We start from the raw sequence: 24477 nt of genomic DNA, 5'->3' as shown, positions 1-24477 counted from the left end.
CCTGACATGACTATCACGGCACATTTTACTGGGAAAACCTGGGAGAAAGTGTCTTCCAGCTAAGATTGCATCATGTTATCAGTATTAGGCAGTGATATAGTGTGTCCTACCATAGTTACAGTGGGTCAAATAAATAGTTCTTTATTATTATTATTTATTCCTCACTGAACCAACAACATTCCCAGTGCTATACAAACATTTAAAAAGACACTACTCCTACCCAACAAGCTTACAAAACTAGTAAAAGCAAAACAGTTCACACACACATTACTGTACATCACAGTCCTGGAGAAAGGTGGGATAGGAATCTTGTAGAGATCATCGTTGAAATGTGATGAAGTAGCAGTATGTCTTGAGGAGGGATTTAAAATTAGTGAGGCAGATCTCTTAGTGAATAAAGGAGGGAGATTGTTCTAAGTGTAAAGGGAAGTATCAAAAAAGCGTGAAGAGGAAAGTAGAAGGATACAACATTGGAGAGAGTCTTGGGAGAAAGAAGGGGAGCAGGAAGAAATGATAGCAGACAACCAGGAGCATATTTATCAAGGGTGCTGAAGCACCTCTAAATGCTTTGACTTTCCGGTAATTGCTTGTCCTTTCCATTTTAACTATATATATGGGATCATTACTATCTACAGATGTATTAAATGAATCCTTACCATCAACAGCCAAGGAGATGACATCTTGGGTGTCTTCAATTCCATACATAACATCACAGCGGTACACACCCGCATCGCTTGCACGTAGTTTAACCATAGTCAGCGAAGCATCACCAATATCCTCTGGGTGGGTTGGAACAGACACTCTGCCTTTGTAGCCTTGCCCTATTTTGATGTTCCCATTTTGGGCCACCAGAACAGTGGTTTCTTTCACATCTTTTCCGGTTTTATCCTGTTCAACCTTTGACCATTTGATTCGAAGAAATTCACTTGTATTATTGTAGCTGGGGGGTAAAGTAGGCAAGGTTGAAAAGAAGCAAGGTAGAGTTGCTCTTCCAGAAAGGGAACCCTTTACAGGGGGGCTTTTTTCCACTTTAACTAAAAGAAGAAGGGGAAAAATCACATTAGTGGGCCAACAAAATAAGAACCAGTACAATTTCATTGCAATTTAAGGATTAAAGCTCACATGGGGGCTGATTCTCATGTCCTTTATGTTGGTGTAAATCAGGACTACCTTGATTTGAGTCAATGGAATAAACTCAGAGGCAGTGTGGTCCACTGGACTAAGATTTGGGAGAGTTCTAGTCTTGCCTCTACCTCAGCCTACTTGGGTAACCTTGGGCAAATCATTTTACCTCTCTGGGCCACAGTTTCCTCCTATGAAAAATGGGATTAATATTACTGGCCTCCTTTGTAAAGTGCTTTGAGATCTACAGATGGAAAAGGTAGGTATGGTTGTTATGCAGAAGTAAAACCAGTATGAGAGGAGAATATGACCTATGGCCTTAAGTGCATTACAACTCTGAGAACCCACCCATCGTTCTGTCAAAGGTTAACTCATTTTGATCTGTTAAACAATAGTCTTTCCAGTGAGATTCTCCTATTAGTTCTTTTTTTAATTGTTTGCCTCTTTTCCAATTTCAGGCCTTAACATGTAGCTGAAACCAAATATGTTCAAGTAAAGGAGGCAATGAAGCACATGGAGGTCCCTTCTTGGTTCAAACTTGTGATTATAGGACTTTTATCATAGTTTTATGACATCTCCAGCTGCAAATACTTTACAGGGAAATGCATCCACAAGACAATATCCTTAGGGGACAGTTGGCTACTGTTCACCCAGCTTGCCTACAGCATGTGTCTGGAGAAAGGATTTCTGTTTGCTACCATTACACACCAGCTCTTAATCCTCATTAAGTTATTAGATATGGTTCAATAACATCATATATGTATATTTGTCTCTTTTCTTTTCCACTGGCCTGCTCTATAACTCTTTCTCTGAAAGGCTGAAGATAATGGTAATTCATTTTAAATGAACTAGAGTTCATAGTTTAGAAAGATATCTGCAAACTAATACTGACCACCAAGAGTGTGAGGGAAGAAACAAGTGCTGCCAACACATGGAAACGATTTAGTTGTTCATTATTAGTTGTCAAAAATGACATCTATGCTCATACTGTAGAAGATTCTAAAGAAAGAAAGATAACACCTGGCTATTTCAAAAACTACTATGTTGTAAGCATTTGACTATTGGTTAAATTATTTTTTTCAAAGAGGCATAAATAGCTCTATACAACATATACTTTAAATGGTCAAATCTCTCTCTATTTAGGCGTTGATATTATGCTCATCTCCTTGGTATTTGAGTGTCTCAATATTACAGAAAGATACTGAGATTTAAATAAGTCACGAACTACAATTAAGGTCTAGAGACCACAGTTCAACAAGAGTGTATTTGTAAAAACAGTGAAAGACCAAGACAATTCAGATACAATAGCCAAAAAGAGTAAGGAATTGTTAGGATTATAGGTTGTTGGGTAAAAATCACCAAGGTCGAGGTTCAAATGCACTTACTCATGTTGAGTATTGCCTTATTGCACAAATATTCCCACTGAAATCAATAGAGCTATCTGGTGAGCGAGGGGCTACTCAACCTGAGCAAGGGTGTCAGAATCTGGCCCATCATGGCATCAATGGATAATAAACTAAGAGGGCATGATTCTAATCTGAAGTTTTACTATTAGGATAAATGTCATTGGGTCTGATTCTCCACTCCATTATACCAGCTTTGTGCTAACGTAACTGCAATGAATTACACGGCACTAAAATTGGTGTGAGAGACCGCAAAATCAGGACTCTTGATTTCAATAGAAGTTACCACCAGTTTATACAGGTGTGAGATCAGAATCACTCTCAAAATATTTCATATTTCTTATGCTGTCTGGTTGCTTTTTTTAAAAAGGTGTATCTTCATTAGAAAGAGAATATTTAAAAGAATAAATGCCTAGTTCTATTTATCCTGCCTGTCAGAATTTTAATAATCTTCAGAGAGAGTTGGTGGTGGCTGCAGTGATCTGCAATATCCGCACTGATCCCCGAGGAAATTTTCTCCTTAAAATTGATATTTACATGTTGAGGTGACTGAAAGCTCTTGGCAGCAACCATATCTTTATGATATACAGTTTATATCTGTTCTAATCTAGGGCAACAGTTTGGAACGAAAGGAGACCATGTGGCCATAAATGCATCCATCTACTTTACAAAGTAAGTATCCCAGAGCACTTTTATAATAAGAGAACTCTCTGTTCTGACTTGCAGGCTAATCAGCCTAAGTCTGTTATTAGGTAAAATAGGATTTTTTTAAAAAAAAGTTACTTTCCCCATTTGGGAAAAAAATGTTTGGCAATTAAACATGGGTTAAGTGATGCTCCTGCACACTGTTGCAAAAACTTTATTTCCTGTGGCAGCCCAGGCTAGCTATTCAAGCATGATTTATTGTCTACTGCTGAAGGCATCCTTTTCTTCTTTTCTTAACCCTTACACCCCTTCTGCTGCTTCAGCATTTTCCCTCTGACTGAAAGCACAGAACGCTATCTCTTCCCCAGATATTCGGAATGCCACTTTGCAGACCATTCCTTAATAAGCACAGGGCCAGCAAAACAAATGGTCACCAGGGACAGCAAAGGACAGGAAGAGGTTCAGTAACTGCCTGTGTGTTTGTCTGAAGCTGAGAGGGGCAGATATTTGCCAGTTTGCCTAGGTCAACAGCTCTCCTAGAGCTGACAATAGAAGGTGCTATGAAACCTGAACACCCATTTATCCAGCATCTTTACCCAACTCCACAGCCAGGTGAGACGTAAAAGCACTAATGTCCTCTTGTATGTATTAAAAAGAAACATGGTTTTGAAATCACCAGCCAGGATGGTGATTAATACAAGCATTTTTCTATTGCTAAGTGGTATGTAAAAAACTTCTCAATACAACTGGTTAATGGAGGAAACACATGAACACACAGAGAGACTTAAGTCCAAATCACCACAAAGAGCCATACCTTGGAGTCCTTGCTCAAGCAAAATTCCCAGTTAAATCAATGGGAACTTTATCTGAGTTAGGACGGTGGGATCAAGCCCAAAGAATCACAGTGTAGTCAAGTTAGGGGGCCTCACTAAGTAATCGGCCATAACTGTCTAGCCCTAGAATGGGTAAATGGGGAAGGAAGGCATAAGAAATCTTCCCACCCACTGTGGCCCCCTGCAAAGAAATGTCAACCTCAGTCCCTGTATTTTGAAGACTGCAGACACTGTTCCTTCCTACTTCCCTAAGGGTGCAAATCACTTCAAAGAGAGATGGAAAGAGGCTGAGCAATGGTTTCATCCCTTCCACATGGAGTTGATCAACTGCTCGGGTGGAGCAGGTGCACAGTCCAAAGGGATGGAGCATTTATCAGGGAACTGGGGAAAGGATCATGCCTTGGGATTATACCAGAGTGCTCCCCTGCTGTGGTGCCCAATGTGAGCCAGTGTCTTACAATGCAACATGGCCTCATGTTGCAGTCAATCCTGATCCTAATAAATGACAGATGAAAGTCTGTTTATTTTTCCTCCCACAAATTATCTGGGGGGTTCTTCCTTCATTTATTTATCCACACTGATGTACAGGATCATGTTAAGGGCCAAGCCTTGTGGATTTAATTGTGAGTTTCCCTACATTCTGGTGGGTGTCTTGGAGCCCTCTCATTACATAAGGATACGGGTTTTGGTGTAAATATTTAAAAGTTGCAGAACAGTTTCATCTTGAACCTGCTGTAATGTTCTACCAGTCAGAGTTAGTGTATCCTGCTGCCAGGCAGTTATAAAGATTGTGGGGCTGCATAATTAATTAAAGGGAGGTAGTTAAAAATAGGGAGCTCAGTGAGGCTATAAATTCCATACTGCTGCCTCCTGGTAGCTCCCTGATAGAATTTCCCCTTTGTGAGCTTCTACCTTGAATAAAGCTGTTTTCCTTTTGACTTTAACCAGAATTCCAGCTATCTGTTGTTTTGGACCTTGCCTCGGGTCCTCCCAGTTCACAGTTCGGGTTGTAAAAGTCAGCTCATCTTATCAGTGAAGTAGGGCTTGCTCTCTTTCTTTTGAAGTTGGACACAAAATAAAATATTTGTTCCCTGCCTGAAAACAAAGACTCCTTCCCCAGAAGGTCTTGTACAATCTTTACTTTTGCAAAAGTTGCAAATCCCTGAAAAGTGAAGTAAGCAGAAAAAGGGCTATTTTAGGGTAAAAATAACACCACCACCCATTGGTCTGTATGGGGCAAAGTGGTCTGGATCCAATCAGAAAGAATGTCCTCCAGGAGGAGAAGGTGCTGAGAAGAATGGTCTTGCTGTGTAATTAAGTTTAAGAGAACAGAAACATTGACAGTGAGTAATCAGACAAAAATGTATTCTCATGGAATCAAAGATCCTATTTATGGTAAGCCAAGTTTATAGGGGAAGAACAATTAAAACCCTTTGTTGAGAGTTCATCAATAGTCTGACTACGCATACACTCTATAGTCCAGTCTAGTAGCAGCCATAACAAATACCTATGATCTCATGTGCTCTATTAAATCTAATTTCTTTATATACTGAGCCTAAGCAAACTCTGTTCATTAACTCTAAATCTTTTAAGAAGGAAATTTAATACTTAAGAATATAAGTGTTAGGTTGTTAAATTAAATTTTTTTAAAAAATCAGGACTACCTGCAAGAACACGTATGGAGCTTTGAGAATGGAGGTAATAAATTGAATCCCAACAAAAACTTCACTGTGTTCCTACCAGATGGTTTGTGGCCTGAGCTACTACAGTAAAGAGAGGAGGATGTAAAACAGGCATAGAGTACTGAAGGATCAGTTACTTCTCATACTCTGTCAGTAAATCATAGAAAACCAGGCAAATGTATATTCCATCTGCAGACCTGAATATTATAGCACACCCATACGTACATATATATAATATACAGGCACAAACAGATGTTTATTATGTATTAGTCTCAAGTGTCTCATGACTCAAGTGTCAGACGGCTACTGAGGGGATTTTCTACTCTTTTCAGGTTTATAGGGTCTTCTTGAAATCACACTCATTCATGACATGACAAATGAATGTTTAAATTGGGGAGGTAAATTCCCACATTTATCACAGTCACTAGTCCAGTTTGTAACCTAACATACTACACCATCAGCTAGTTCAAAAGTGAGTGAATGTCATGCTAGCAACCAATGTAAACTTTGTCCAGTAACTTCTGTCATTAATCCTTTATGTGCACTAGAGCAAACAGCACAGGTCCTGTGATGGGGCATTCCTTTGACCCCACAGGCTTATGTGGTACTTCCTGCTGTTCCGCTCCCAAAAATATCTTATGGGAATTTAAAGGATCTTAAAGAAACCACACAAGAGCCTCTACAATTTACCTTTAAAACAAAAATGCTATTTTTTCTACATAAAAATTATGAGCTTACATTGCATATGTGCTAGGTATATATGGATAGGGCCAAGCTCAAGGATGAGGGAGATGATAAAATGAAAAAGACTAGAACAATAATTAATGGTGAATATATAAAATATTACATATCTGTAATCTGCTGTGTTACGAATAAGGTTGGAGTTTTGTCATGTCTATCATGGGAATATTGGATTTCAGGACTTATATGTTAAAAAAAAATCCTTATAAATATCCAAACTAAGCCCTTTGGTGACTTTGGCATGGCAGGGGGATTGGTTGGGGGGAAGACATGATGACAAGCAGTTGACTAAACCACACAGAGCCTAGGCTGCTGCAAATGTTTAACCTTGAGCTGGGTGACAGATTATTAGAAAACAAAAACACAGGACCACACCAGTGGATGATCAACAATAGTTTTTACTCCAAGAGAGATAATGGTTCTTCCCCAGGTATACAGAGAGAATTAAATCGCGAAGAGGCCAGATTGGGTCTGCAAAGTTTGGGTTCCAGGGAAGTAACTCCTGCTCTCTAAAATGGCTTTGCACACGAGAGCTCTGTTCCTGACATTTGTTCTAGAATGGAAAATAATGGCTACTTGAGCTATAAACCAATCTGTTGACACTAGATCTTTTGGAAAGTATTTTTCCCATTTCTTTTGCCCTCTTCACAATGGCCATTCTGTGAGTTTTCTTCAAATTGGTATGATAAAACTACAGCTCTAAATGAATAAGATACACAGCGTTCATACTGCCTTGCTAGGGGTGGGAGACTTTCCATCTGCTCCCACCAAGCCACACACATATGATCACTAGCCAGAATCTGGCCCAATATTATTGTTATCTGCTTAACTGGATGCTCATCAGTGGGTTTCTCATGTATTGTAAATCCCATACTGGAGAATCTCTGAGCCAAATTAAGAAGTGTTAAAGGGCGGTGTAAATTATACATCAGTAACTTGGTGTGCATGTGAGTGTGAGTAGAATTACACAGTATGGGGCAGGAGGGCACAAAGGTATCAGGAACAGAAACTAATAGGAATGTATAATGAGGCTCAGAGCTGCTTTGTCTTCTACATTCTTCCTCCTGCTAGTTGCTTTTCCTGCTAAAACTTCACCCTTTTGCCTCTCATCATGTGAATTACACCCCTTTACAGAATATAAATTACCTCCATTCATGACACTTTTGAAGTTAGCTTGTTATGCTTAATAGCTCATAGTTTCACTATAACTTATGCTAGATATTTCTATCTTAATGGAACAATACAACTCACTGGATAGGACTTCTAAATTCACCACTGGATTCTTTAGCATGTAAACTCACTTTGCAAATCTAAAAACCCCTTCCCATAATGATTTCCCTTGCCTAATATCCCTCATATAAACAGTGCATTAAATGCAACAAGACCCAGATCTCTCCCTGGTATGCAGTACTTTCAGTTACATTGCTAAGTAAAACTTGAAAAGAAGGTTGCCATTTACTAACCAAAGAAGTCCCAGCTCTCTAGGGAAAAAACTTACAAACTTAGTTGTCTGCTTCTGACCCTCTCTCAAAGTCTTTGAGTCTATTGTCCCTGAGGACAACTCTAATCTCTCTAGCCTGCTGTGTGTTTAATGAAGGATAGAAAAAAATAAGGGAGGTTTTAAGTAAAATATAATGGTGCTTCCATCCTGCTCTTAGGAAAAATATATTTTACTTTTTATAATGGGTGGGCTCATTTAGGCACCACAGCCATTCACTTTTCTCTAGAAAAATCTTTGAACAGTTTTGTAAGAGCCATTGGACAAGCTGGAGAAAAGAATTAGTAATTTTATATGCAAGTGTTTGCCAAGAAAATAAAATCAGCTCAGAAAGCCCCTAAAAATAGATGTGTTTACCCTTTGCTGCCTTAATAAAATGTACTGTGTTCTTGGTCCGGAGAATCATAACTTCATTATTAGAACTGTTGAGGGGGAAAAAACCATTTTGCTGTGTCTGGTAATCTATATTACATAATCTTATGGCACTTTGCATCTTTTTTTTTCCCATTACTGTAGCATATAGAGTCTTCAAGGGAGAGTTTGAAATCCAAATACACAAGACAAACAAAGCATAGGAAGGGTACACAAAGGGGAGGACTCACACAAGGTCATTCAGCAAAGCAGAGACAGAAATAGAACCAGGTCTCCTGAGTCCCACAGTATAAACCTCCCCTCTAGATCATGCTGCCTCTAATAGTCACTAAGGGACAGTTCCAGTAAATGTTTCCACGTCAAACACTTACCTTTATGCAGTGCATTTGTTACAACTAAGGTAGAGCACATCCATAAGACACTTTTTATATTTAATAACATCTTGACCTACAAATAAAGAAAAAATGAGTAAGTCAAAAGTATTCTAGTGTGTACTTATGAAGTGTTTTAGATCAATACATCAATACCTGACCTTAATATTAAAGATGATGATATACTGTAACAAGTTATTTGTCAGGGGGAAAGAATTAATATTAAGATTCTTTCACATGTAAATCACTGGTTTGAATCTAATCCAATACAGTAGTGACAGAAAGTCATTACCATCTGGTGGTTGATACATGGTCTTGGTGAAATGAGAACTAGTCCAAATCCAATTCTTAGTTGGTGTATATAGCACACAAAAACACCATCATTTAGAAACTTACAAACTGCCATACTGATCAAGGTCCATTTCATTTCACAAAAGTTACCATCACAAATTGTTCATGAGTTCTGAAGGTGACTGAATGACAGCATCACAGTTCTTTCCAATATTTTGCTGAACACAGGTTCTCTTAGGATTTGCCGCTTGCAACATTTATTCCTTGGTGAAATGTCATTGTAATGACAACATGACCCCATTATTATAGAAGCATGGTGGATTTTAGGTTTCTGTTTCCAAAGTGTGATTTGGACAATTCAGTGCCTTTGTGTATACTTCCCTCCCCCTTTCTAAGCTATGAGCCCTATAAAAAACTGAAAGGTCTCTAAAATACACAGTGCTTCCATAACAACACATCTCCACTTCATGCCAGTTCCTAGTCAAATGTGTTGCCTGTATAAATAACATGAAAATCTGAGGTAAGTACACAAGTGAAATTAGAACGATTCCCACTAAATGATAGCCACTATCTCTTTATAAATATCTAACAATCATGAGAATTAGCTTTCAGTAACAGTAAAGGCTTGTGGGGCACTGTTGTTAAGAGACTGTTAGTTTGAGTTCATAGGAATTTCCTGATTTTCTTCTCAAAATATGCCCCTCATGATCTCTAATTAGAGTAGTAGCCAAAAGTGAGAACTATTTCATGTCCTGAATAGAATATAACTTAATGTCCTTTAGGGAAATATGGAGCAGAGATTTATTGGGAGTCAATCTACATTAGAACTATAAAACTATATATGCTTAAGTATTAAAAAGTCATCACTGGAATTAAAACATTGACCAATGCAACAAGAAGTCCTCACTAGACAAAGTGGACACTCACACATGATTGCAATAGACATAGTGTACATCCTCTGATAACAATGAGAGATACGCTCAACGTAAAGAAATTTTGTTACACAACATACAGGTATGTCCTGAAAACCACATACCTGTATCTGGCCTGGGATACATTCCATAATGGGAGAGTGGTTCAGAAAATAATGCAGAACATCTTAAATCAACCATTCACAAAGTGGGGCTCTTGAATATCTGAACAGGACAATGTTATAATTCCCACTCGAAAGAGACTATATTCTAGGAGCTTTACATTCCCTGCAAATGGATGGTTAGTTTTACTCTGTTGCATAGGGAAACACACTGTGCAACATTTTCCTAGAGCGTGTGGAGGAGAAAACCAGCTGCTTTCCCATGTAGCAGCCCAAATGCTGCCAAGCACACCCCATCCTTTTATCACCAACTGCACTGGGCTGGGATTACAATGTGATAATATTTATGTTGCAATGTCAGTGTTCACCCACGCTGAATCTTGTGTGATGGCATTGACATTGCAACAAAAATGCCATCACACAAGGTTCACATATTTTTGTGGTTAAATCCAAGACAAGAATTACGACCTTAGTGGGTTCATTCAACCTGATCCATATCTTCAATAAGATTTATCTTAGGGGGTGAAATAGCAGTGCTTGATCTAAATCAGTTCACAGGGACATGGCTAGTCCATACAGTTTTAGTTGGCGGTGGGGGAAGAGGATAAGATGATTAATTTTATAAGTCTAGACAGTTATACCATCTCTTAGACCTTCATCTTGAAATGAGTGCATGAGTGAAATGGCTTCATAAGAAAGAGTTGCATAAGTCAGAGCTGATCATTTGCCCTTTATTATTCTACAGGGACTAATTTTCAAAGGAGGGTATCTCCAAAAGTTGTCCATATCCTGCATTTGTATGCATAAATCATTATTTAAAAGAAATGATTCCTCATTATTGTATATCATTACTGGTAGACTAGGGGGAAGAATGTGTTTGGAGCCTATGGGGCTGTGCAATGCAGAGGATGGTTCAAGCAGCCCCTGCGTCCAGACAACTTGGGATCCACCATGCCCAAGGACTGTTCATGGTTGCTGCCCTCTGTGGGTACAACTTCTTCAAAGAGGGTATGGAAAGGTTAAGACCAACGAGCTATCCAGCCACAGAGGAGAGCGCATGCTGTGCCCTCCTAAGGGGTTGTGCGATGGGTATTTTCCCCCAGAAGCTTTAGGAAACGGTGGCCTTCCCTGCAGCACAATATCTCCTAGAGTGCCCCCTTTTGGGTTGTGGCTGCACCTCCTCCCTTTATAAAGGTTGTGCCAATGGCTAAGCGGTCAAATAACTTTAACTGAAGAAAACAAGAAAAAAGTCTGTACTGACTTTGCACATTTCACCCTCAGGAGGTAGCCCTGGTCTAAGGGAGTAGGACCAGGATTCAGAAAGGAATTCAAAGAGAGAAAGGCCTGAGGGGTTCACCTCTGGGAGAGAAATGTGCAGCTTCTCAACAGTGTTGGTCACGGATTGCTCCCCACTTCCTACCCCACTATAGTGCACTGAGAGGCTGAGTGGGAGTGAGGGAGCCTTCAGAGGGAGCAGTGAGACAGGGAGAGGGAGAAATGTTTGCTCCGTGTATATAACCTCTAATAGGAGGAGAAGAGGAAACCTTCCTTAGTGCCTGCAAACTCTGTCTGCAGATGCGTGACACAACATTGTAATTCTGCAGGCCAGGGCTGTGTGCACAGATGCTGGCGTGGGGTCCTGCAGACTCCTCACACACCGCAGAAAAGTTTTCTACCCTGAAAAGCTCCCTGTAACAGAGCTGTGCCAGGGCAGGCCAGAGAAGGGACCATGGGACCCACATTTCTGCAGCTTCAGTGGCCCCACCACTATGTACAAAAGGTGCAGGTAGCCAGTGGAGCTGTTTCATCTGTGGCCTGGCATGCTGGTTCCAGGTTGGGGCTGGGATTTCACCTCCCCACCCCACTGCACTTCACCCCATTACTTGGAATTCATGCCAGGGAATGGATTTCACTCTGATTGTTCAACAGTTACAGAATCATCTCAAAGAAAGCTACTGTCAGATATTATTGCTGAATAGTGATTGAAGGCTGCTGGAAATAGCACCAAAAATAGAAAAGTAAAAGAGAGAGGAAAAAATGATGAGAAAGGGTAATTGATAAGGGTCCTTGATTGTAGAAGTCCAAATGGTATTCACATGTCTTGCAGATGAAGGGCAGTACATGGGCATGAATGTTTTGGCATGTTTCATACACAACCTTCTATTTACTACTGCTGAATTTACAGTTGCTACACACAATGTTTTTTAACTGCTGCACAGTGGCTTAGCCATGCCCCACTGACTTTAATATGAAACACCCCCCTAAAACTCCTCACACACTCTGAAAATCTACCTCAAAATATATTAACTTTCAGACATCTTGCCCAAATCTTCTCTAAACTGTAGGACCTACCTCATCAATTTAACAGTGGTTGGTTCTATTTTCTCCAGATTCACGTGTGTGACTCCCATTGACATTAGCGGGGACATTTTCATGCAGTGTGGAAACAATATTCTATACTGTAACTGACCCCAGTACAGGGTGTCGCTGTTGTACTCCAGTCCTTACATGCCTGGTAGTATTCTGGGTGTTCAACATGCTGAGGGCAAGCTCTATAGCTGCTTCAAAATCTCAGCTCTTCAGACCCTAGCCCTTGGTGGGATCCCTTAAACATTCACAGATTCTAATGAAATAACAAAGGATTGGTTTACTGGGGCACCAGAAACAGAGGTGCAGTTACCTTAGGCAAAGTGCCTTTAAGACCAAAGATCACAACAATTCCTAACTCAGGCCCTATGGGCAGTCCAGTCCAGAGGTATGAAGTGAGGCTCCTCAGACCTAATACCAGGGATACTCTCTCCCGCATCAATCACTCACTGACCTTCAGATCCTTCAGCCAGTGTCCAGTACTTTTATCCAGCACCTGAAGTCTCATTCAGACCTATCCACCTCACCTTCTGCTTGCAGGCCACTCCCAAGCATCTGTCATGGCTCCCGCTGGCCCCCCTCACCAGCTCCTCTCCTAGTCTTTTGATCACAGCTCTTAAGATGACCAGCCTTCCCTCTCAGGTGTAGTTTGAATTCTATTTTTGGCAGGGCGGCTCCAGACAGGCCAACGGGGCCATACATTGGCGGGGGGGGGGGGGGGAAGGGGAGAATTCAACACCTGCCCAAGACTTGCAGTTTGGGGGGACAATTCCGCACCAAAACTACACCCATGGCCAGCTTCCACAATGCAGCCACCAGCCTCTTGTTCCTGTTCTAAATCAATCTCTGGCTCCCTTCTAAGCCAGGCTCCCTCTAACTTCAGTTTGTACATCCCTTCACTGTTACAGTTATGGATTCCTCGGCTGGCTAGATGAGAGGTTAACCAATGAACATTAACGAGCCAGCAGGTTCATTACAGGACCATATTTTCCCATAGAGGGAACCTAGATGGGCCATGTAGCAGTTGACCTGCTGAGAAAGAATTCTTCCCAACTCAAGATGGCAGGACTTGGTCATATGTTTTATTTCTGTCCTCTATTGAAAAATGCATGTGTGACACTTTTCAACTTGAAAGAAGCCAAAACACTTGACAAAACTTAACGTCTATAACAAGTGCTATAGACACTACACACCCAGCCTGAAACACTGCCTCCTTGGAGATAAAAGAGCAGCAGTACTCTAACAGCTCCTAGTGATGCTACCCTATGTCTGAATACAGGAAGCGAAGAGTACTTTTTATGAATATTGCAGGAAGAGTCCAGATGAGCAAATATTACTCAAGTTGGAATTTGGTTAGCACATCTAGGGCTCCATTCTGATCTCACACCAGTTTTACACAGGTGTAACTGTTGATTTAAGTGGGATTACTCCTTATTTAAAGTGATGTGAGAACATAATCTCTGCTTCCCTCTAAGATTCTAGATCAAGAAAGAGAGGAAAGGCCTCCAGTGTGATACATATCTGTGGAACCATCAACGTTTTATCCAGCCAGAGAGATTGATGGTCTCTATCAAAAGGTGTTTGTCATTCCTAGCCATTTCCTCTGAGGTGACAATGAAATAATGGTCTCCTAGGGGCATTCATTCATTATTTTCTTCAGAAGAAGCCAGGTGTCTGAGGCATTGTGATCTGACAAGTAACAACTTTCCATTGTAAAAGTTTATAGTGGTTATGTTTGTTGTGAGCAACAAAAGAATGACCAGAAGAATTAAAGAGGGGTTAGCCTCAATTTTTCCTTGACTCACACCTTGTAAAGAAATGCAGCTTAGTGTTAGTAATGGCACAACATGGATCTATGTTAAATAGGGATTTACTGTCTCTTAGGAGACCCCAATCCCAAACCAAAAATCAATTTGATCCCCTCTGTGATATCTAAGAGGGAACATCCTGGGGCTTCCTTGTGGTAGCAGGAAAAGGCAGCTCAGGAGCTATGATCTTCTGTGGCCCAGCCCCAGGACCTAGTAGGTTCCCCAGGATAGGAGGCTCTTTAGCATGGAGGGTGATACTATTCTCCATGTCTCTTCTCCACTCCTCCACCTTCCAAAAGCCCTGCTAACTTCATGGTCATCTTGATTAGATCATATTGGCTCACAATTTTATTCACTGGGCTGCCTTTTATTGCCCACCTCATGCTGCTACCATGAGGAACCCCTAGGGAGCTACCTTTCAGATGTCACAATAGAGAGTCTGGTTTATTCCTGCTTTGGAGTCAGGATCTCCTTGGAATCTAACCAGCCCCACCCTTCAAAATGTATTGCCAACCCCAAAAGTTCAAAACTCATGTTAGACCTAAAAAATCATGAGTTTGGCTCCAAAATCACAAGCATTTTAAAAAAAAAGATCCTCATGATTTTTGGTCTGCCTTTTGATTTATAAACTCCTCCTGTCCATCATGTGTAAGAGTATGTGTGTGTGTGTGTGTGTTTTTACCGTGTTGCCAACTCCCCACAAAAGTATTAAGTAAGTTGATTCTGACCCTTGCTGCAGGAGTTCTCTGGCTGATTGAAGGTGCAAAGATTCCAGCTTCACCTCACATCCCAACACTCTAATTGATTAGTTATGGGCCCCTTGCAACCATATATTTGCCTGCATCCCTGACCTCTGCACCCTCTGTTGACCCCACATCAATTCTGTCTCCCAGCCCTACATCTGCACCTCACCCCTCAGTGCATCTCTGCTCCTCTTGCAGCTTCAGGGGTTCTTCCCTCTCCCTGCCCCACCCCTCCACACAGCCTGGGGTCAGCCACTGTGGGGTCCTCTTCTCTGCCCTCCCAGGCCAGGGGGTGAGACAGGTCCGAGAGTTATTCACCCTACTACCCTTTCCTAGGCCTGGTGTTCCTGGGAGGAGCAGAGAAGAACTAACCCATTTTTCACAGGAGAGTACAGAGCCACCAGGAATGTTGAACTATTTCTGCTTCCTCTTCCCCTCCCCGACCTAAACTCCTCTCTGTTCCTGGGGAGGGAAAGAGGCGTAAGAGCTCTGCCTTACTTCTGCAAAAGATTGGCTGCTTTTTCCTAGGACACAAGGAAGTGGGGAAGGAAGCCAATCAGAGGGGGGTTTCCCCAGCAGTGTTAAAATTCTGAGAAAGCTGGAGCTTCTCAGGTCCTAGTGAGGTAGGCTCTAGCTGGATTCCAAATGGCCTCATGATGAAATTACAAGAGTTGGCAGCACTGCATGCATGTTTGTAATTTGGCCCTTATTGTGCAATTACCCTCCAGGGCAACATTTTTCTTTTAATAAAGTGAGGCTCAGCATTACAGCAACACACAGGGAGAAAAAAATCTAACCAGCAGCTGCCTCCAGCCCTTAACAGGACTAGGCACCAGAGAAGTGAGTTAAGGCCACTCTTGCTATGGCTAAGGGGAACAAAGGGCCACTGCACATCGCAGAGACCAACTCCCCAGTGCTGTGTAGGCAAACTAGAAAAGCCCCATCCCAGGCATAACACATGTACTGCCTCCAGCCCTCAGCAGGACTGGGCACCAGCTGAGCTCTGCACTTCCATGTCATAGCTGGAACTTTCACAACTGTTAGCCTCCGTAATCTACAAGCAGTCAGAATTTCATGTGCCCTTTTCTTTTACTTAATCCTGTCTTTCACCCTTTTCAAACCACCTGACTGACTGTTAATTGCTGACCCATATTAACTTTGCCATGCGTGCCATTTAATTAACTTTGCCAGTTTCTCCACATTACTTGCATTTGATTAATTGCTCCATTGCTGACACTTGGTTAACTTGGCCTTTGTTTAATTCTTCACTTATTATCACTTGCACTGTTATGCCCAGAGGTAGATTGCAAACTCTTAACTAGGGTGTCTGCTCCAATACCTTTCCTCCACTAACAGCCTCAGAAGGAATTCCTCTGGGCCACATACCTAGAGCCCCAAGCAGGGGGGTGTGCTGTGCTGTGCTGGAGGCTGAGGTAAAGTGTCCCAAGCAAGGTGGCAATTCTGGGCTGCAGAACAATCTTTTGGCAGCTGTGGTGAAGCTGCCATTAGATCAGTCCCAAGGCCACTTTGGTCCTTGAAGCAACTCCGAATCTGAGAGATGCAAAGGTAGCAGAAAGCCTCCTTTCCACCTACCAAGGGCTGAGGTGCGGCACAGAATCTGCCTCCAGTTCTTTTATATGTCTTGCAAAATACTATGCACATGTAGGGTTAAACTGGAAAACAAGTAAGTGATGGTATTCATCCAAGCTCTGCCCACAAGCCCCTTCATGTCTCAAAGCATGTCTCCCATTCTTGGCCCAGGCTTCCTCTACCCTTGCCCCTCTCAATCTTATTTGCATGGTGTCCTCTCTAGCATTATTATGGTGAAAAGGAGAAAGTAGGGAAGAGAGAGGAATGGGAGGGAAAGAAAAAGCAATGGGGAAGAAGAGAAATTGGGGGTGGGGGCAGGAGGGGGATCTGGACCCCTACCCCAGGCTGGGAGGGGGAGGGACAGGGAAGGAGATCCCTGGAGCTACCTTATCCCATTACACCAAGGAAGGCAGTATTAACTTGGGGGTGGGGCAAGGGAAACCTTGTAGCTCCCTCCCTATTGTATAGAGCAGACTCAACTAGTTAGTCTTATCCCAGGGCTGAATTTGCTATGTGCAGATTACTGCAATTTAAATACGAACTATGGCCCTCACACTCCACAGGCAACAATTTGATTAGGTGAGCAAAAAGGGACGTATCTCCGGGCAATGCAAGCAGAAGCTGTATTAAGCTGGTCTCAGCTGGATGCCTCACTTTTTGCATATCTTACAGACTTTTCCAGCCATGCTGGTTAGGAGCCACTAGGGTTGATTGGATTTGTGTTACCCGTTAGGTTCTCAAATACACATGCATATCATATACATTTTAAGATATCTACTGATGTCTTACATACCACTGTGAGTTTACAGAACACACTCCAAAGACTCTAGCATGTCTGCGTCTGGGCTTCCACAAAGGACTTTGTGTTGCTTTTATCTTTTTTTAAAGCTGTCATTAGAAATAAGTAAATTATAAAAGGAAATCTGTTCAACCCCCTCCGTGCCAAATGAATGCTCTGTGCACATTCAGAATAGCAACACATGTGTGGCCCTGTTGTGCACCTATCAGCCTCATGTTCCAGTTTGCTAGTGTCAGTCGTGTACTCGCATGCCCTACACATGAAATTCCCCTTGACTTCAATGCACATGTGAATCCGAGGGCAGAATTTGCCCCTGTGTTAAGAATCATGGAGGCTTGAAGCAGGCTTCCAGGCTTCTGTGTCCATACTGCGCCAAATTCACTAGTGCTGGAGCCCCAAAGGGGCAGTGCGATCTTCCCTTGGGGTTACTGCCATAAGAACCCTCTCAAAGGGGCTGCTGGGCAGATGAGTGGAGTTACCCCAATGTTGCCAATTTTGGAGCTTCATTGGCCTCCTATGGTCCTTGTAGACACAACCTCATTCCTGGCAAATTTTCCACTCTTGAAGCTCTCTGCCTAATATCAGCATAACCCTGCCCTGAGTGAACTTGGCCCATTGGTTGTGTTGTGCCTGTGACACATACTAACCAAATGTATGGGAAAAGAATTAATGGGTCAAATTTTGTTTCCCCAGTTGCATCCTCTTAAATCCAGAGTGACTTCAGTAGGGTCACTCTAGAGATTGTCACCTGAGATCACAATCTAGGCCAGGGTGCTGCCAGTGAGAACTTGGGCCAATGCCCAGAAACAGGCGGAATTCAGTGGGTAAAGGTCATGCTGGAAAGATTCCCTGTGATAGGCACATCTGGCAGGTTAGGATCAAGGTCGCATTAATTCTAAGCTGGCTCCGCTTGTGTTACTTTGTGTCATCGAGCCCTGCTACCGCTGCGCGGTATGCAGCTGAGTGAGAAGATACCTGGCATGCTCTGTGCTTCCCCCCAGTTAAACAAAAGGCCCCACCCAGGCAATTTCTTTGCAGTTTCTAGCTTAACGCGTTACCCAAGCGGACAAAGAAACAAGCTGACTTCAGAGCTCCCCACCCCCCAGGTGAATTTCCCAGAGTCCACGTGGCTGTAGGGAAAGAGATCTCACCGGCTCCCTCCCCATGAGCCCAGGAAGCCCGTAGTATACGTGCAGGCAGCTGCAGGAGCCACAGATCCCAGATCGCTGACCCGGGGGAGGCGCGGCTGGCATCTGAACGTGCTCAGGCAAACTGCCCGAGTCCAACTCCCTTCGGAGCTCATTGATGGCAGCAGCTGGTAACGCTCACACGGCGCTTTCCTGCGATACCCCCTCTGCCCGCCTGGCGAAGACCCGCAACTGCCCTCGAGCGGAATTGAACCCAGGCACAAGCGCTCCAGCTGCTGCCTAACAAGCCCGTCCTTGGCCTCCGAGCGGCTGCTTCCCCTTCTCTGATCGTCAGATCCACGTTTCCAAACCCTGGCCGGGATTAGCGGGACTCTGAAAACAGGCGGGGGTGGAAAAAACGTTATCTCTGAACCTGGTTTGTTTGCTTTCCCGAGCAGCTCTGTCTGAGCCACATGGAGGATTCTCTGGGACTTGTCAGGTCACCGTTCGAAGTTTAGTGTTAATATCTGTTCCGTCTTGAGGCATCCATCCCCTGGGAGAGGCTGGAGTGTCAGCTAAACCAATATTTAAAGCAGATCTAAGCACTTCCTTAGCAGGAAAGCTTTTCGGAGGGAGCGTTTTGGAGGCGAAGCTTAACCTGAAAGTAAACCACACCTTTCAACAAGGCGTCTGCCCTGATAATGGAGAGGAATACTCTACCGTATTTTAGTAATAACACATTGTTTGACTATGCAAAGGCACGATGGAATAAAACAAATCATTGCTGTATACAGGAGGAAAGTAACCCTGGCCCAATAAACGCCCGGGTTGGTGATTATTTACCATTCATTGATGATAACAAATAGGGAATAATTGACGCTGGTTACAAAGATGTGATCGTTGGTATTCCCCTTTTCACCAGTAGGGGGAGCCGAGGGTCTTCTCGAGGCCGGAAGATTCCTAGACATCAGCTCAGCGTTTAGCACCGATTAAATGCACCGCCCCCCACCATGTATCACTGCTCAACAGGAGGACGGAGCCTGTTAGCGATTTTACACAGGAACCGAGCCACTGAAGTCCTATCCAGCCCATTCATTTATTGGCGGGATGGGGGAGGGGTTTCTGCGCACACAGGCTTTCCTTGCTAGAGAAAATACCCTGCCTCTCTCCCGGAGGTTGCCTCAGCCACACTGCGTGTTTCATGGGAGGACGGATTCCTCTTGGACCAAGTCCCTGCAGTTCTCCAGCTTTTATTATTCCCTGTCTACCCAGAGAAATCCCCCCTCGCTTCCCAAACTCAGCAACATGCCGATGTGCTAAGCGAACAGCTGGATTTTCAAAGCAATTACTTCCAGCGATGACCTAGGTTTTTCCTTTTCGCTTGTATTGTATTGAAAGACGGTCCCACACCCTGTGACATTTAGAGAAATCTGGGCACGTTCTAATAGGATTGAGTAATAGCCACGGGCTTGAGGTTTGTAAATTTCACATTGCTTAAATCCCCTGGATTGTTGTGGGTATCTCCTAGCTAAGCCATTCCCCTAGGCTCGGAAACTCCCAGGAAGCCAAGTGAGGACTTAACCAAGAGAAAGGGAAAGTTCCTTAATTATTCTCCTTGGGTAACAAAAAATAATAATAATAATGCGCGGCTCTTTCATTTGCCCTGCAGTATGCTTCAGAGAAACGCCACTGACCCTTACGTTTGATTTTAAAGTTGTTTCAGATCTGCCAAGTCTTACTCATTTGGTAAGGAAACTCCCTCTTTTGGGAGGAAAAAGCAGTGTTTAAAACATCTCCCTCTTAGGACGGACTGTGCAACGTGTTTCAATGGGACATTTCAAATCTCTCATTCCTCCAAAAAATCTCCACGGCTCCCTCATTAAAATTGGCTCCGCTCTGATGTATGAAGGCTAGATAAATGATAGATAGATCAGAGTGAACGTGACAGGTGGGGTAATGAGAGAGCATGTCCTCACATCCTTCCTTACAATCCCTTTGTGTGCAGAAGTTTTAAACAAGAGCGGTTCAAAGGGGAAACGGACGAGATCACAACAAATGCTTCTATCTCTATGATTCTCCTTAGCAAAGGAGCTTTTTTTCCCGCCGTCTAAACTCCCTTAATTCCTTCCATGACGCTCGCTCACTCCCTTTCTAAAACAAAGGGGGAACCGAAGGACTAGGGAGAAAAGGCAGCGTCTTGTGTTCCCGGGGAGCAGAGAAGCTGGCTGCGGGTGTAACAGGGGGCGTTTTGCTCCACTAACCCTGTGATCCTTTCTCTCTCCCCCCCCCCACCTTTTACCAAGAAAATGTGGCTTAGAGAACGCCTGCTTTCTGTCTTCTCTGGTGGGATGCTGTCTAAGAGGGCCCCCAGCCTGGGACTGCCCTGAGAGCAGCTTTCCAGGAACACCAAAAAATCACTCCGGGCGTAAGAAACTGACCATACACTGTTCCACAGTCAATTAAACCTGGTGGCTAGAAAGGCTCCCCAGCCAGGTCCATCCTTCTACGGTGGTGTTTTGTGTATTTAACACCCCTACAAATAGTTCCTCATTTCTCCCTTCGCTTAGCCTCCTGAGCCCCATTACAGATCAAGGTGCAGCTATACCTTGCTATCCATTCAACAACCAATACCAGAGAGTTATTTCACTGTCGCCACCCCCAAACTCCTCTATTTCCCAGATTTCTTTGTTCCAGTCTTTCCCCCAGTAAACGTTGTGGGTCACCAACAAAATCTTTTCCTTTTCTAATTGTCCTTAACAAAACTTACCCAGATTTTAAAAATTTACCAGATCTTCCGCCACCTTAGCTTTCCAGTTAAATGCTTTGTCTTTGAAGGTACTAACAGCAAACAATAGCTTTAAATATTACACGAGGTGTTTTCTAGCAGCCAAATGTAAAAAGTGCATAAAAAGAAGCATAGTTACCTTAAAAGGTAGTTTATTGCAGAGACTGCAAAAAATCACAACGTGGTGCTAGGGCTAGTCCAGAGTTCCCAGTGGCCGCATGAAAGAATAAATCCCCTGGTTAGTGCTGGAAGGAGATGCTGATTCCGGGGTCTCCAGCCCTCCCCACTGATGAGCACCTGATTCCAAGCTTCTGAGTCTGAACTGAGTTCTAGCAAAAGAAGGAGCAAGACAGCTTGCCTGCAAGTTCAAATGCGAGCTCTAACACCCATCATTACTATATCATTGTACCGTCAGAGCTGCAAGAGGAGGGGCCCAAGCTCTGTAAGAGGAGGGTGGACGCTCACACATGCTCTTGAAGAAGCCCGCAGCAAGAGCAAAGAGCTCAGAACTCGGTAACACAGGAAAGGGGGCAGGAGCAGCGAGCTCCCAGCGCTTGCTTCGCCAGGCACTCCTCAGTCCCTCCTGACAAAGTACCGGGGGAGGAGGGAGCTGCTTTCTCAGTTCAGCGCCCCACTTTGCACAGAGAAGTTGCTCCCAACCCCCGCACACGGTATGCTTCTGTAGAGTCAGCCCCGTACTTTGTGGGGAATATGCCTTACATGAACCCTAAGGAATCTGAGGGTAGCGGCAGATCATTCTGCCTGTCAAGGGAAAACTGGACGCGATCTCTTGCTGTTAGCACCACACAAACAAGTAGAACGCTGAATAAAATTGTCGCTCATACACCATCTTCCAGCCAGAAAGTGGCAGGCTAGGTTTTTTCCCTAGTGTGAAAGAAGCATTGTATCCCTAATTAAATAATTAACTGAAAGAGAACGAAGGAACTCTCTCCTATCGTGTCTTCCAACACCAGCTAAATGGGGGGAGTGATCGGAATTGTAATCACTTTAAAAAAAAATCTCAACGGAGGTTTGTAATAAAAGAATATATTGGTGGTTGTCTGTGTCGCATTCACAGGCAGTCGCAATCCACAGCACCGAGCCAGGGTTTCCCCCACCCCAGATTTACTCATCTCTCATCTCTTTTGAGATTAGATTAGGCATTTGCTGTCCACATCTCTTTAAAACGGCAGATGAAGTCACCTTTGCAGTGTAGTTGTAGTCGTGTTGGTCCCAGGATATCAGAGAGTTAAGGTGCACCCAGTCAAGGTAATTTTTTGGGGGGACAGCAATTTCTGTTGGTGGAAGGGACAAGCTTTGTAGCGTCACAGCGCTCTTTTTCAGGTCTGGAGAAGGTAACCAGAGTCAGAGTATGAAGCCATGGTCAGAAATATAAAACACTGTTTTATAGGGTCTCTCACTAGCTCCACCTTAGCAAAGGGTCTATTAGTGTTTCCATGGAAAACTTAAAATGTATATTCATGTTTATCACAGGCATTTACAAGGCACACATCAATGTACAATCTGGGTACACTATACCTAGCAAAGATCATACCTATCTGCAGAGTGCCAATTCCCCTGGGCACCATGGACCGGATCCTGCTCACATTCATAGGGGGGTGTAAATCCAGAGTGAGTTAACTTGAGACAAGAAAAGGAGTACTTGTGGCACCTTAGAGACTAACCAATTTATTTGAGCATAAGCATCCGATGAAGTGAGCTGTAGCTCAGGAAAGCTTATGCTCAAATAAATTGGTTAGTCTTTAAGATGCCACAAGTACTCCTTTTCTTTTTGGGGATACAGACTAACACCGCTGTTTACTCTGAAACTTAACTTGAGACAGTGAAGGTATTCTGGATTTACACTGATTTAAATGTGATCACAGTCTAGGCCCATGACTTCAAAAAGAAAAAGATCAAGAGTGCACATTGACAGTGTACTAGATGAGTGTTTCTCAGCCAGGGATACCACAGAACTGGGTACATCAACTCATCTAGATATTTGCCTAGTTTTACAACAGGCTACATAAAAAGCACTAGCGGAAGTCAGTACAAACTAAAATTTCACACAGACAATTAATTGTTTATACTGCTCTATATGCTATACACTGAAATGTAAGCACAATATTTATACTCCAATTGATTTATAATTATATAATAAAAATGATAACATGAGCAATTTTTGTGACAGTGTGCTGGGACACTTTTGTATATTTGTCTGATTTTGTAAGCAAGAAGTTTTTTAATGAGGTGAAACTTGGGGGGTACACAAGACAAATCAGATACCTTAAGGAGGTACAGTAGTTTGGAAAGATTGAGAACCACTGTACTAAGCAGTAGCCCCTGAAACAGCACTCATAGAAAAACCTGGAGAATAGGTGTGTCTATTATTACAATGGCCAGGTTCGGAGTTGAGCAAATTCCTGGCAATGAATGCTATGAAAATGTGGATGGATTTCATGCAAAGCTTTCACGATTATTGTTTCGACTAATGCACCCCCTTGAGTTTCTTTTCAGTTCGGTATTTAAGAACCCCAAAACACACTGACAAACTAGGCCATAACTCGGGAGTATTTGGCACTTTAAGGGTCATGGCTACCTGAAACTGTCCAGTCTTCTCAGGTGTACCCAAAAATTGTCACTGGTTCATGAAAAGTTTTCACAGAGTTTAGCAAAAGTCGAGAGGAACCTGAAGCATCAACTGTGTAGCAGTATCAGCGTTTCTTAACAAAATGGCTTAGGGTTTTATAAATTCTGACTGCTGTTAGTTACAGAGAGTTTTAAAGTCTGTTTAATACTATTGTATGTAAGAACAGATGGTATGTGTTTAAAAATGCCCTATGCCTATGTTTACACCATTTCTGTGTATTGTGTAAAATAATAAAGGGTTTACTCTTACTGAGCACACCCATCGGCATTAAAATTAACGAGAATGCTGGTCTGGGGAAAAGAAGAGACCCGCAAAGTGTCTAGTTTTTAAATCCTTAAAGCTACTGCGGTGTAAGAGTTGTCACAGAGGTTCTAATATGTATGTCGATACTCAAAGTAAGCAAGGCGTTCGAATGTGTATCTTACAGACTTAAAAAGGCAAAGAAATTCACGCTCAAGCGTTACACCTGGTCCAGTTTAAACCAGCAGAAATCAGGACAATCAGCGTTAGTACTAAAACTCTTATCTTCATTTCGCCTCGTTTATGCTTAAATACTGCAGCCGTAGAGACTACCCTTATGATAGACAGTCGCCCTCTATACTGAGGCTGCATCAGCT

At 42.9% G+C, this 24477-nt stretch overlaps 1 protein-coding gene across 5 annotated transcripts in view; it reads right to left on the bottom strand.

The window, feature by feature from the left end:
• The window catches only part of VCAN (versican), a 135866-nt gene extending 114302 nt beyond the window's left edge, over positions 1–21564 (bottom strand). For all 5 annotated transcript variants that reach the window (XM_073344417.2, XM_073344418.2, XM_073344419.2 and 2 more), the window contains exons 1-3: positions 21350–21564; positions 8668–8743; positions 657–1034 (exon numbers count right to left, since the gene is read on the bottom strand). In XM_073344417.2, coding sequence (XP_073200518.2) covers positions 657–1034; positions 8668–8737 — 448 coding nt within the window. In that variant the 5' untranslated portion in view covers positions 8738–8743; positions 21350–21564. The remainder of the gene's footprint in view (positions 1–656; positions 1035–8667; positions 8744–21349) is intronic.
• Positions 21565–24477: the final 2913 nt, after the last annotated feature.

The sequence above is a fragment of the Lepidochelys kempii genome, chromosome 5 (genome assembly GCF_965140285.1).
Source record: "Lepidochelys kempii isolate rLepKem1 chromosome 5, rLepKem1.hap1, whole genome shotgun sequence".
Lineage (NCBI taxonomy): Eukaryota > Metazoa > Chordata > Testudines > Cheloniidae > Lepidochelys > Lepidochelys kempii.
The sequence above is the reverse complement of the archived record's forward strand: the minus strand, read 5'-3'. Positions and strand labels throughout refer to the sequence as shown.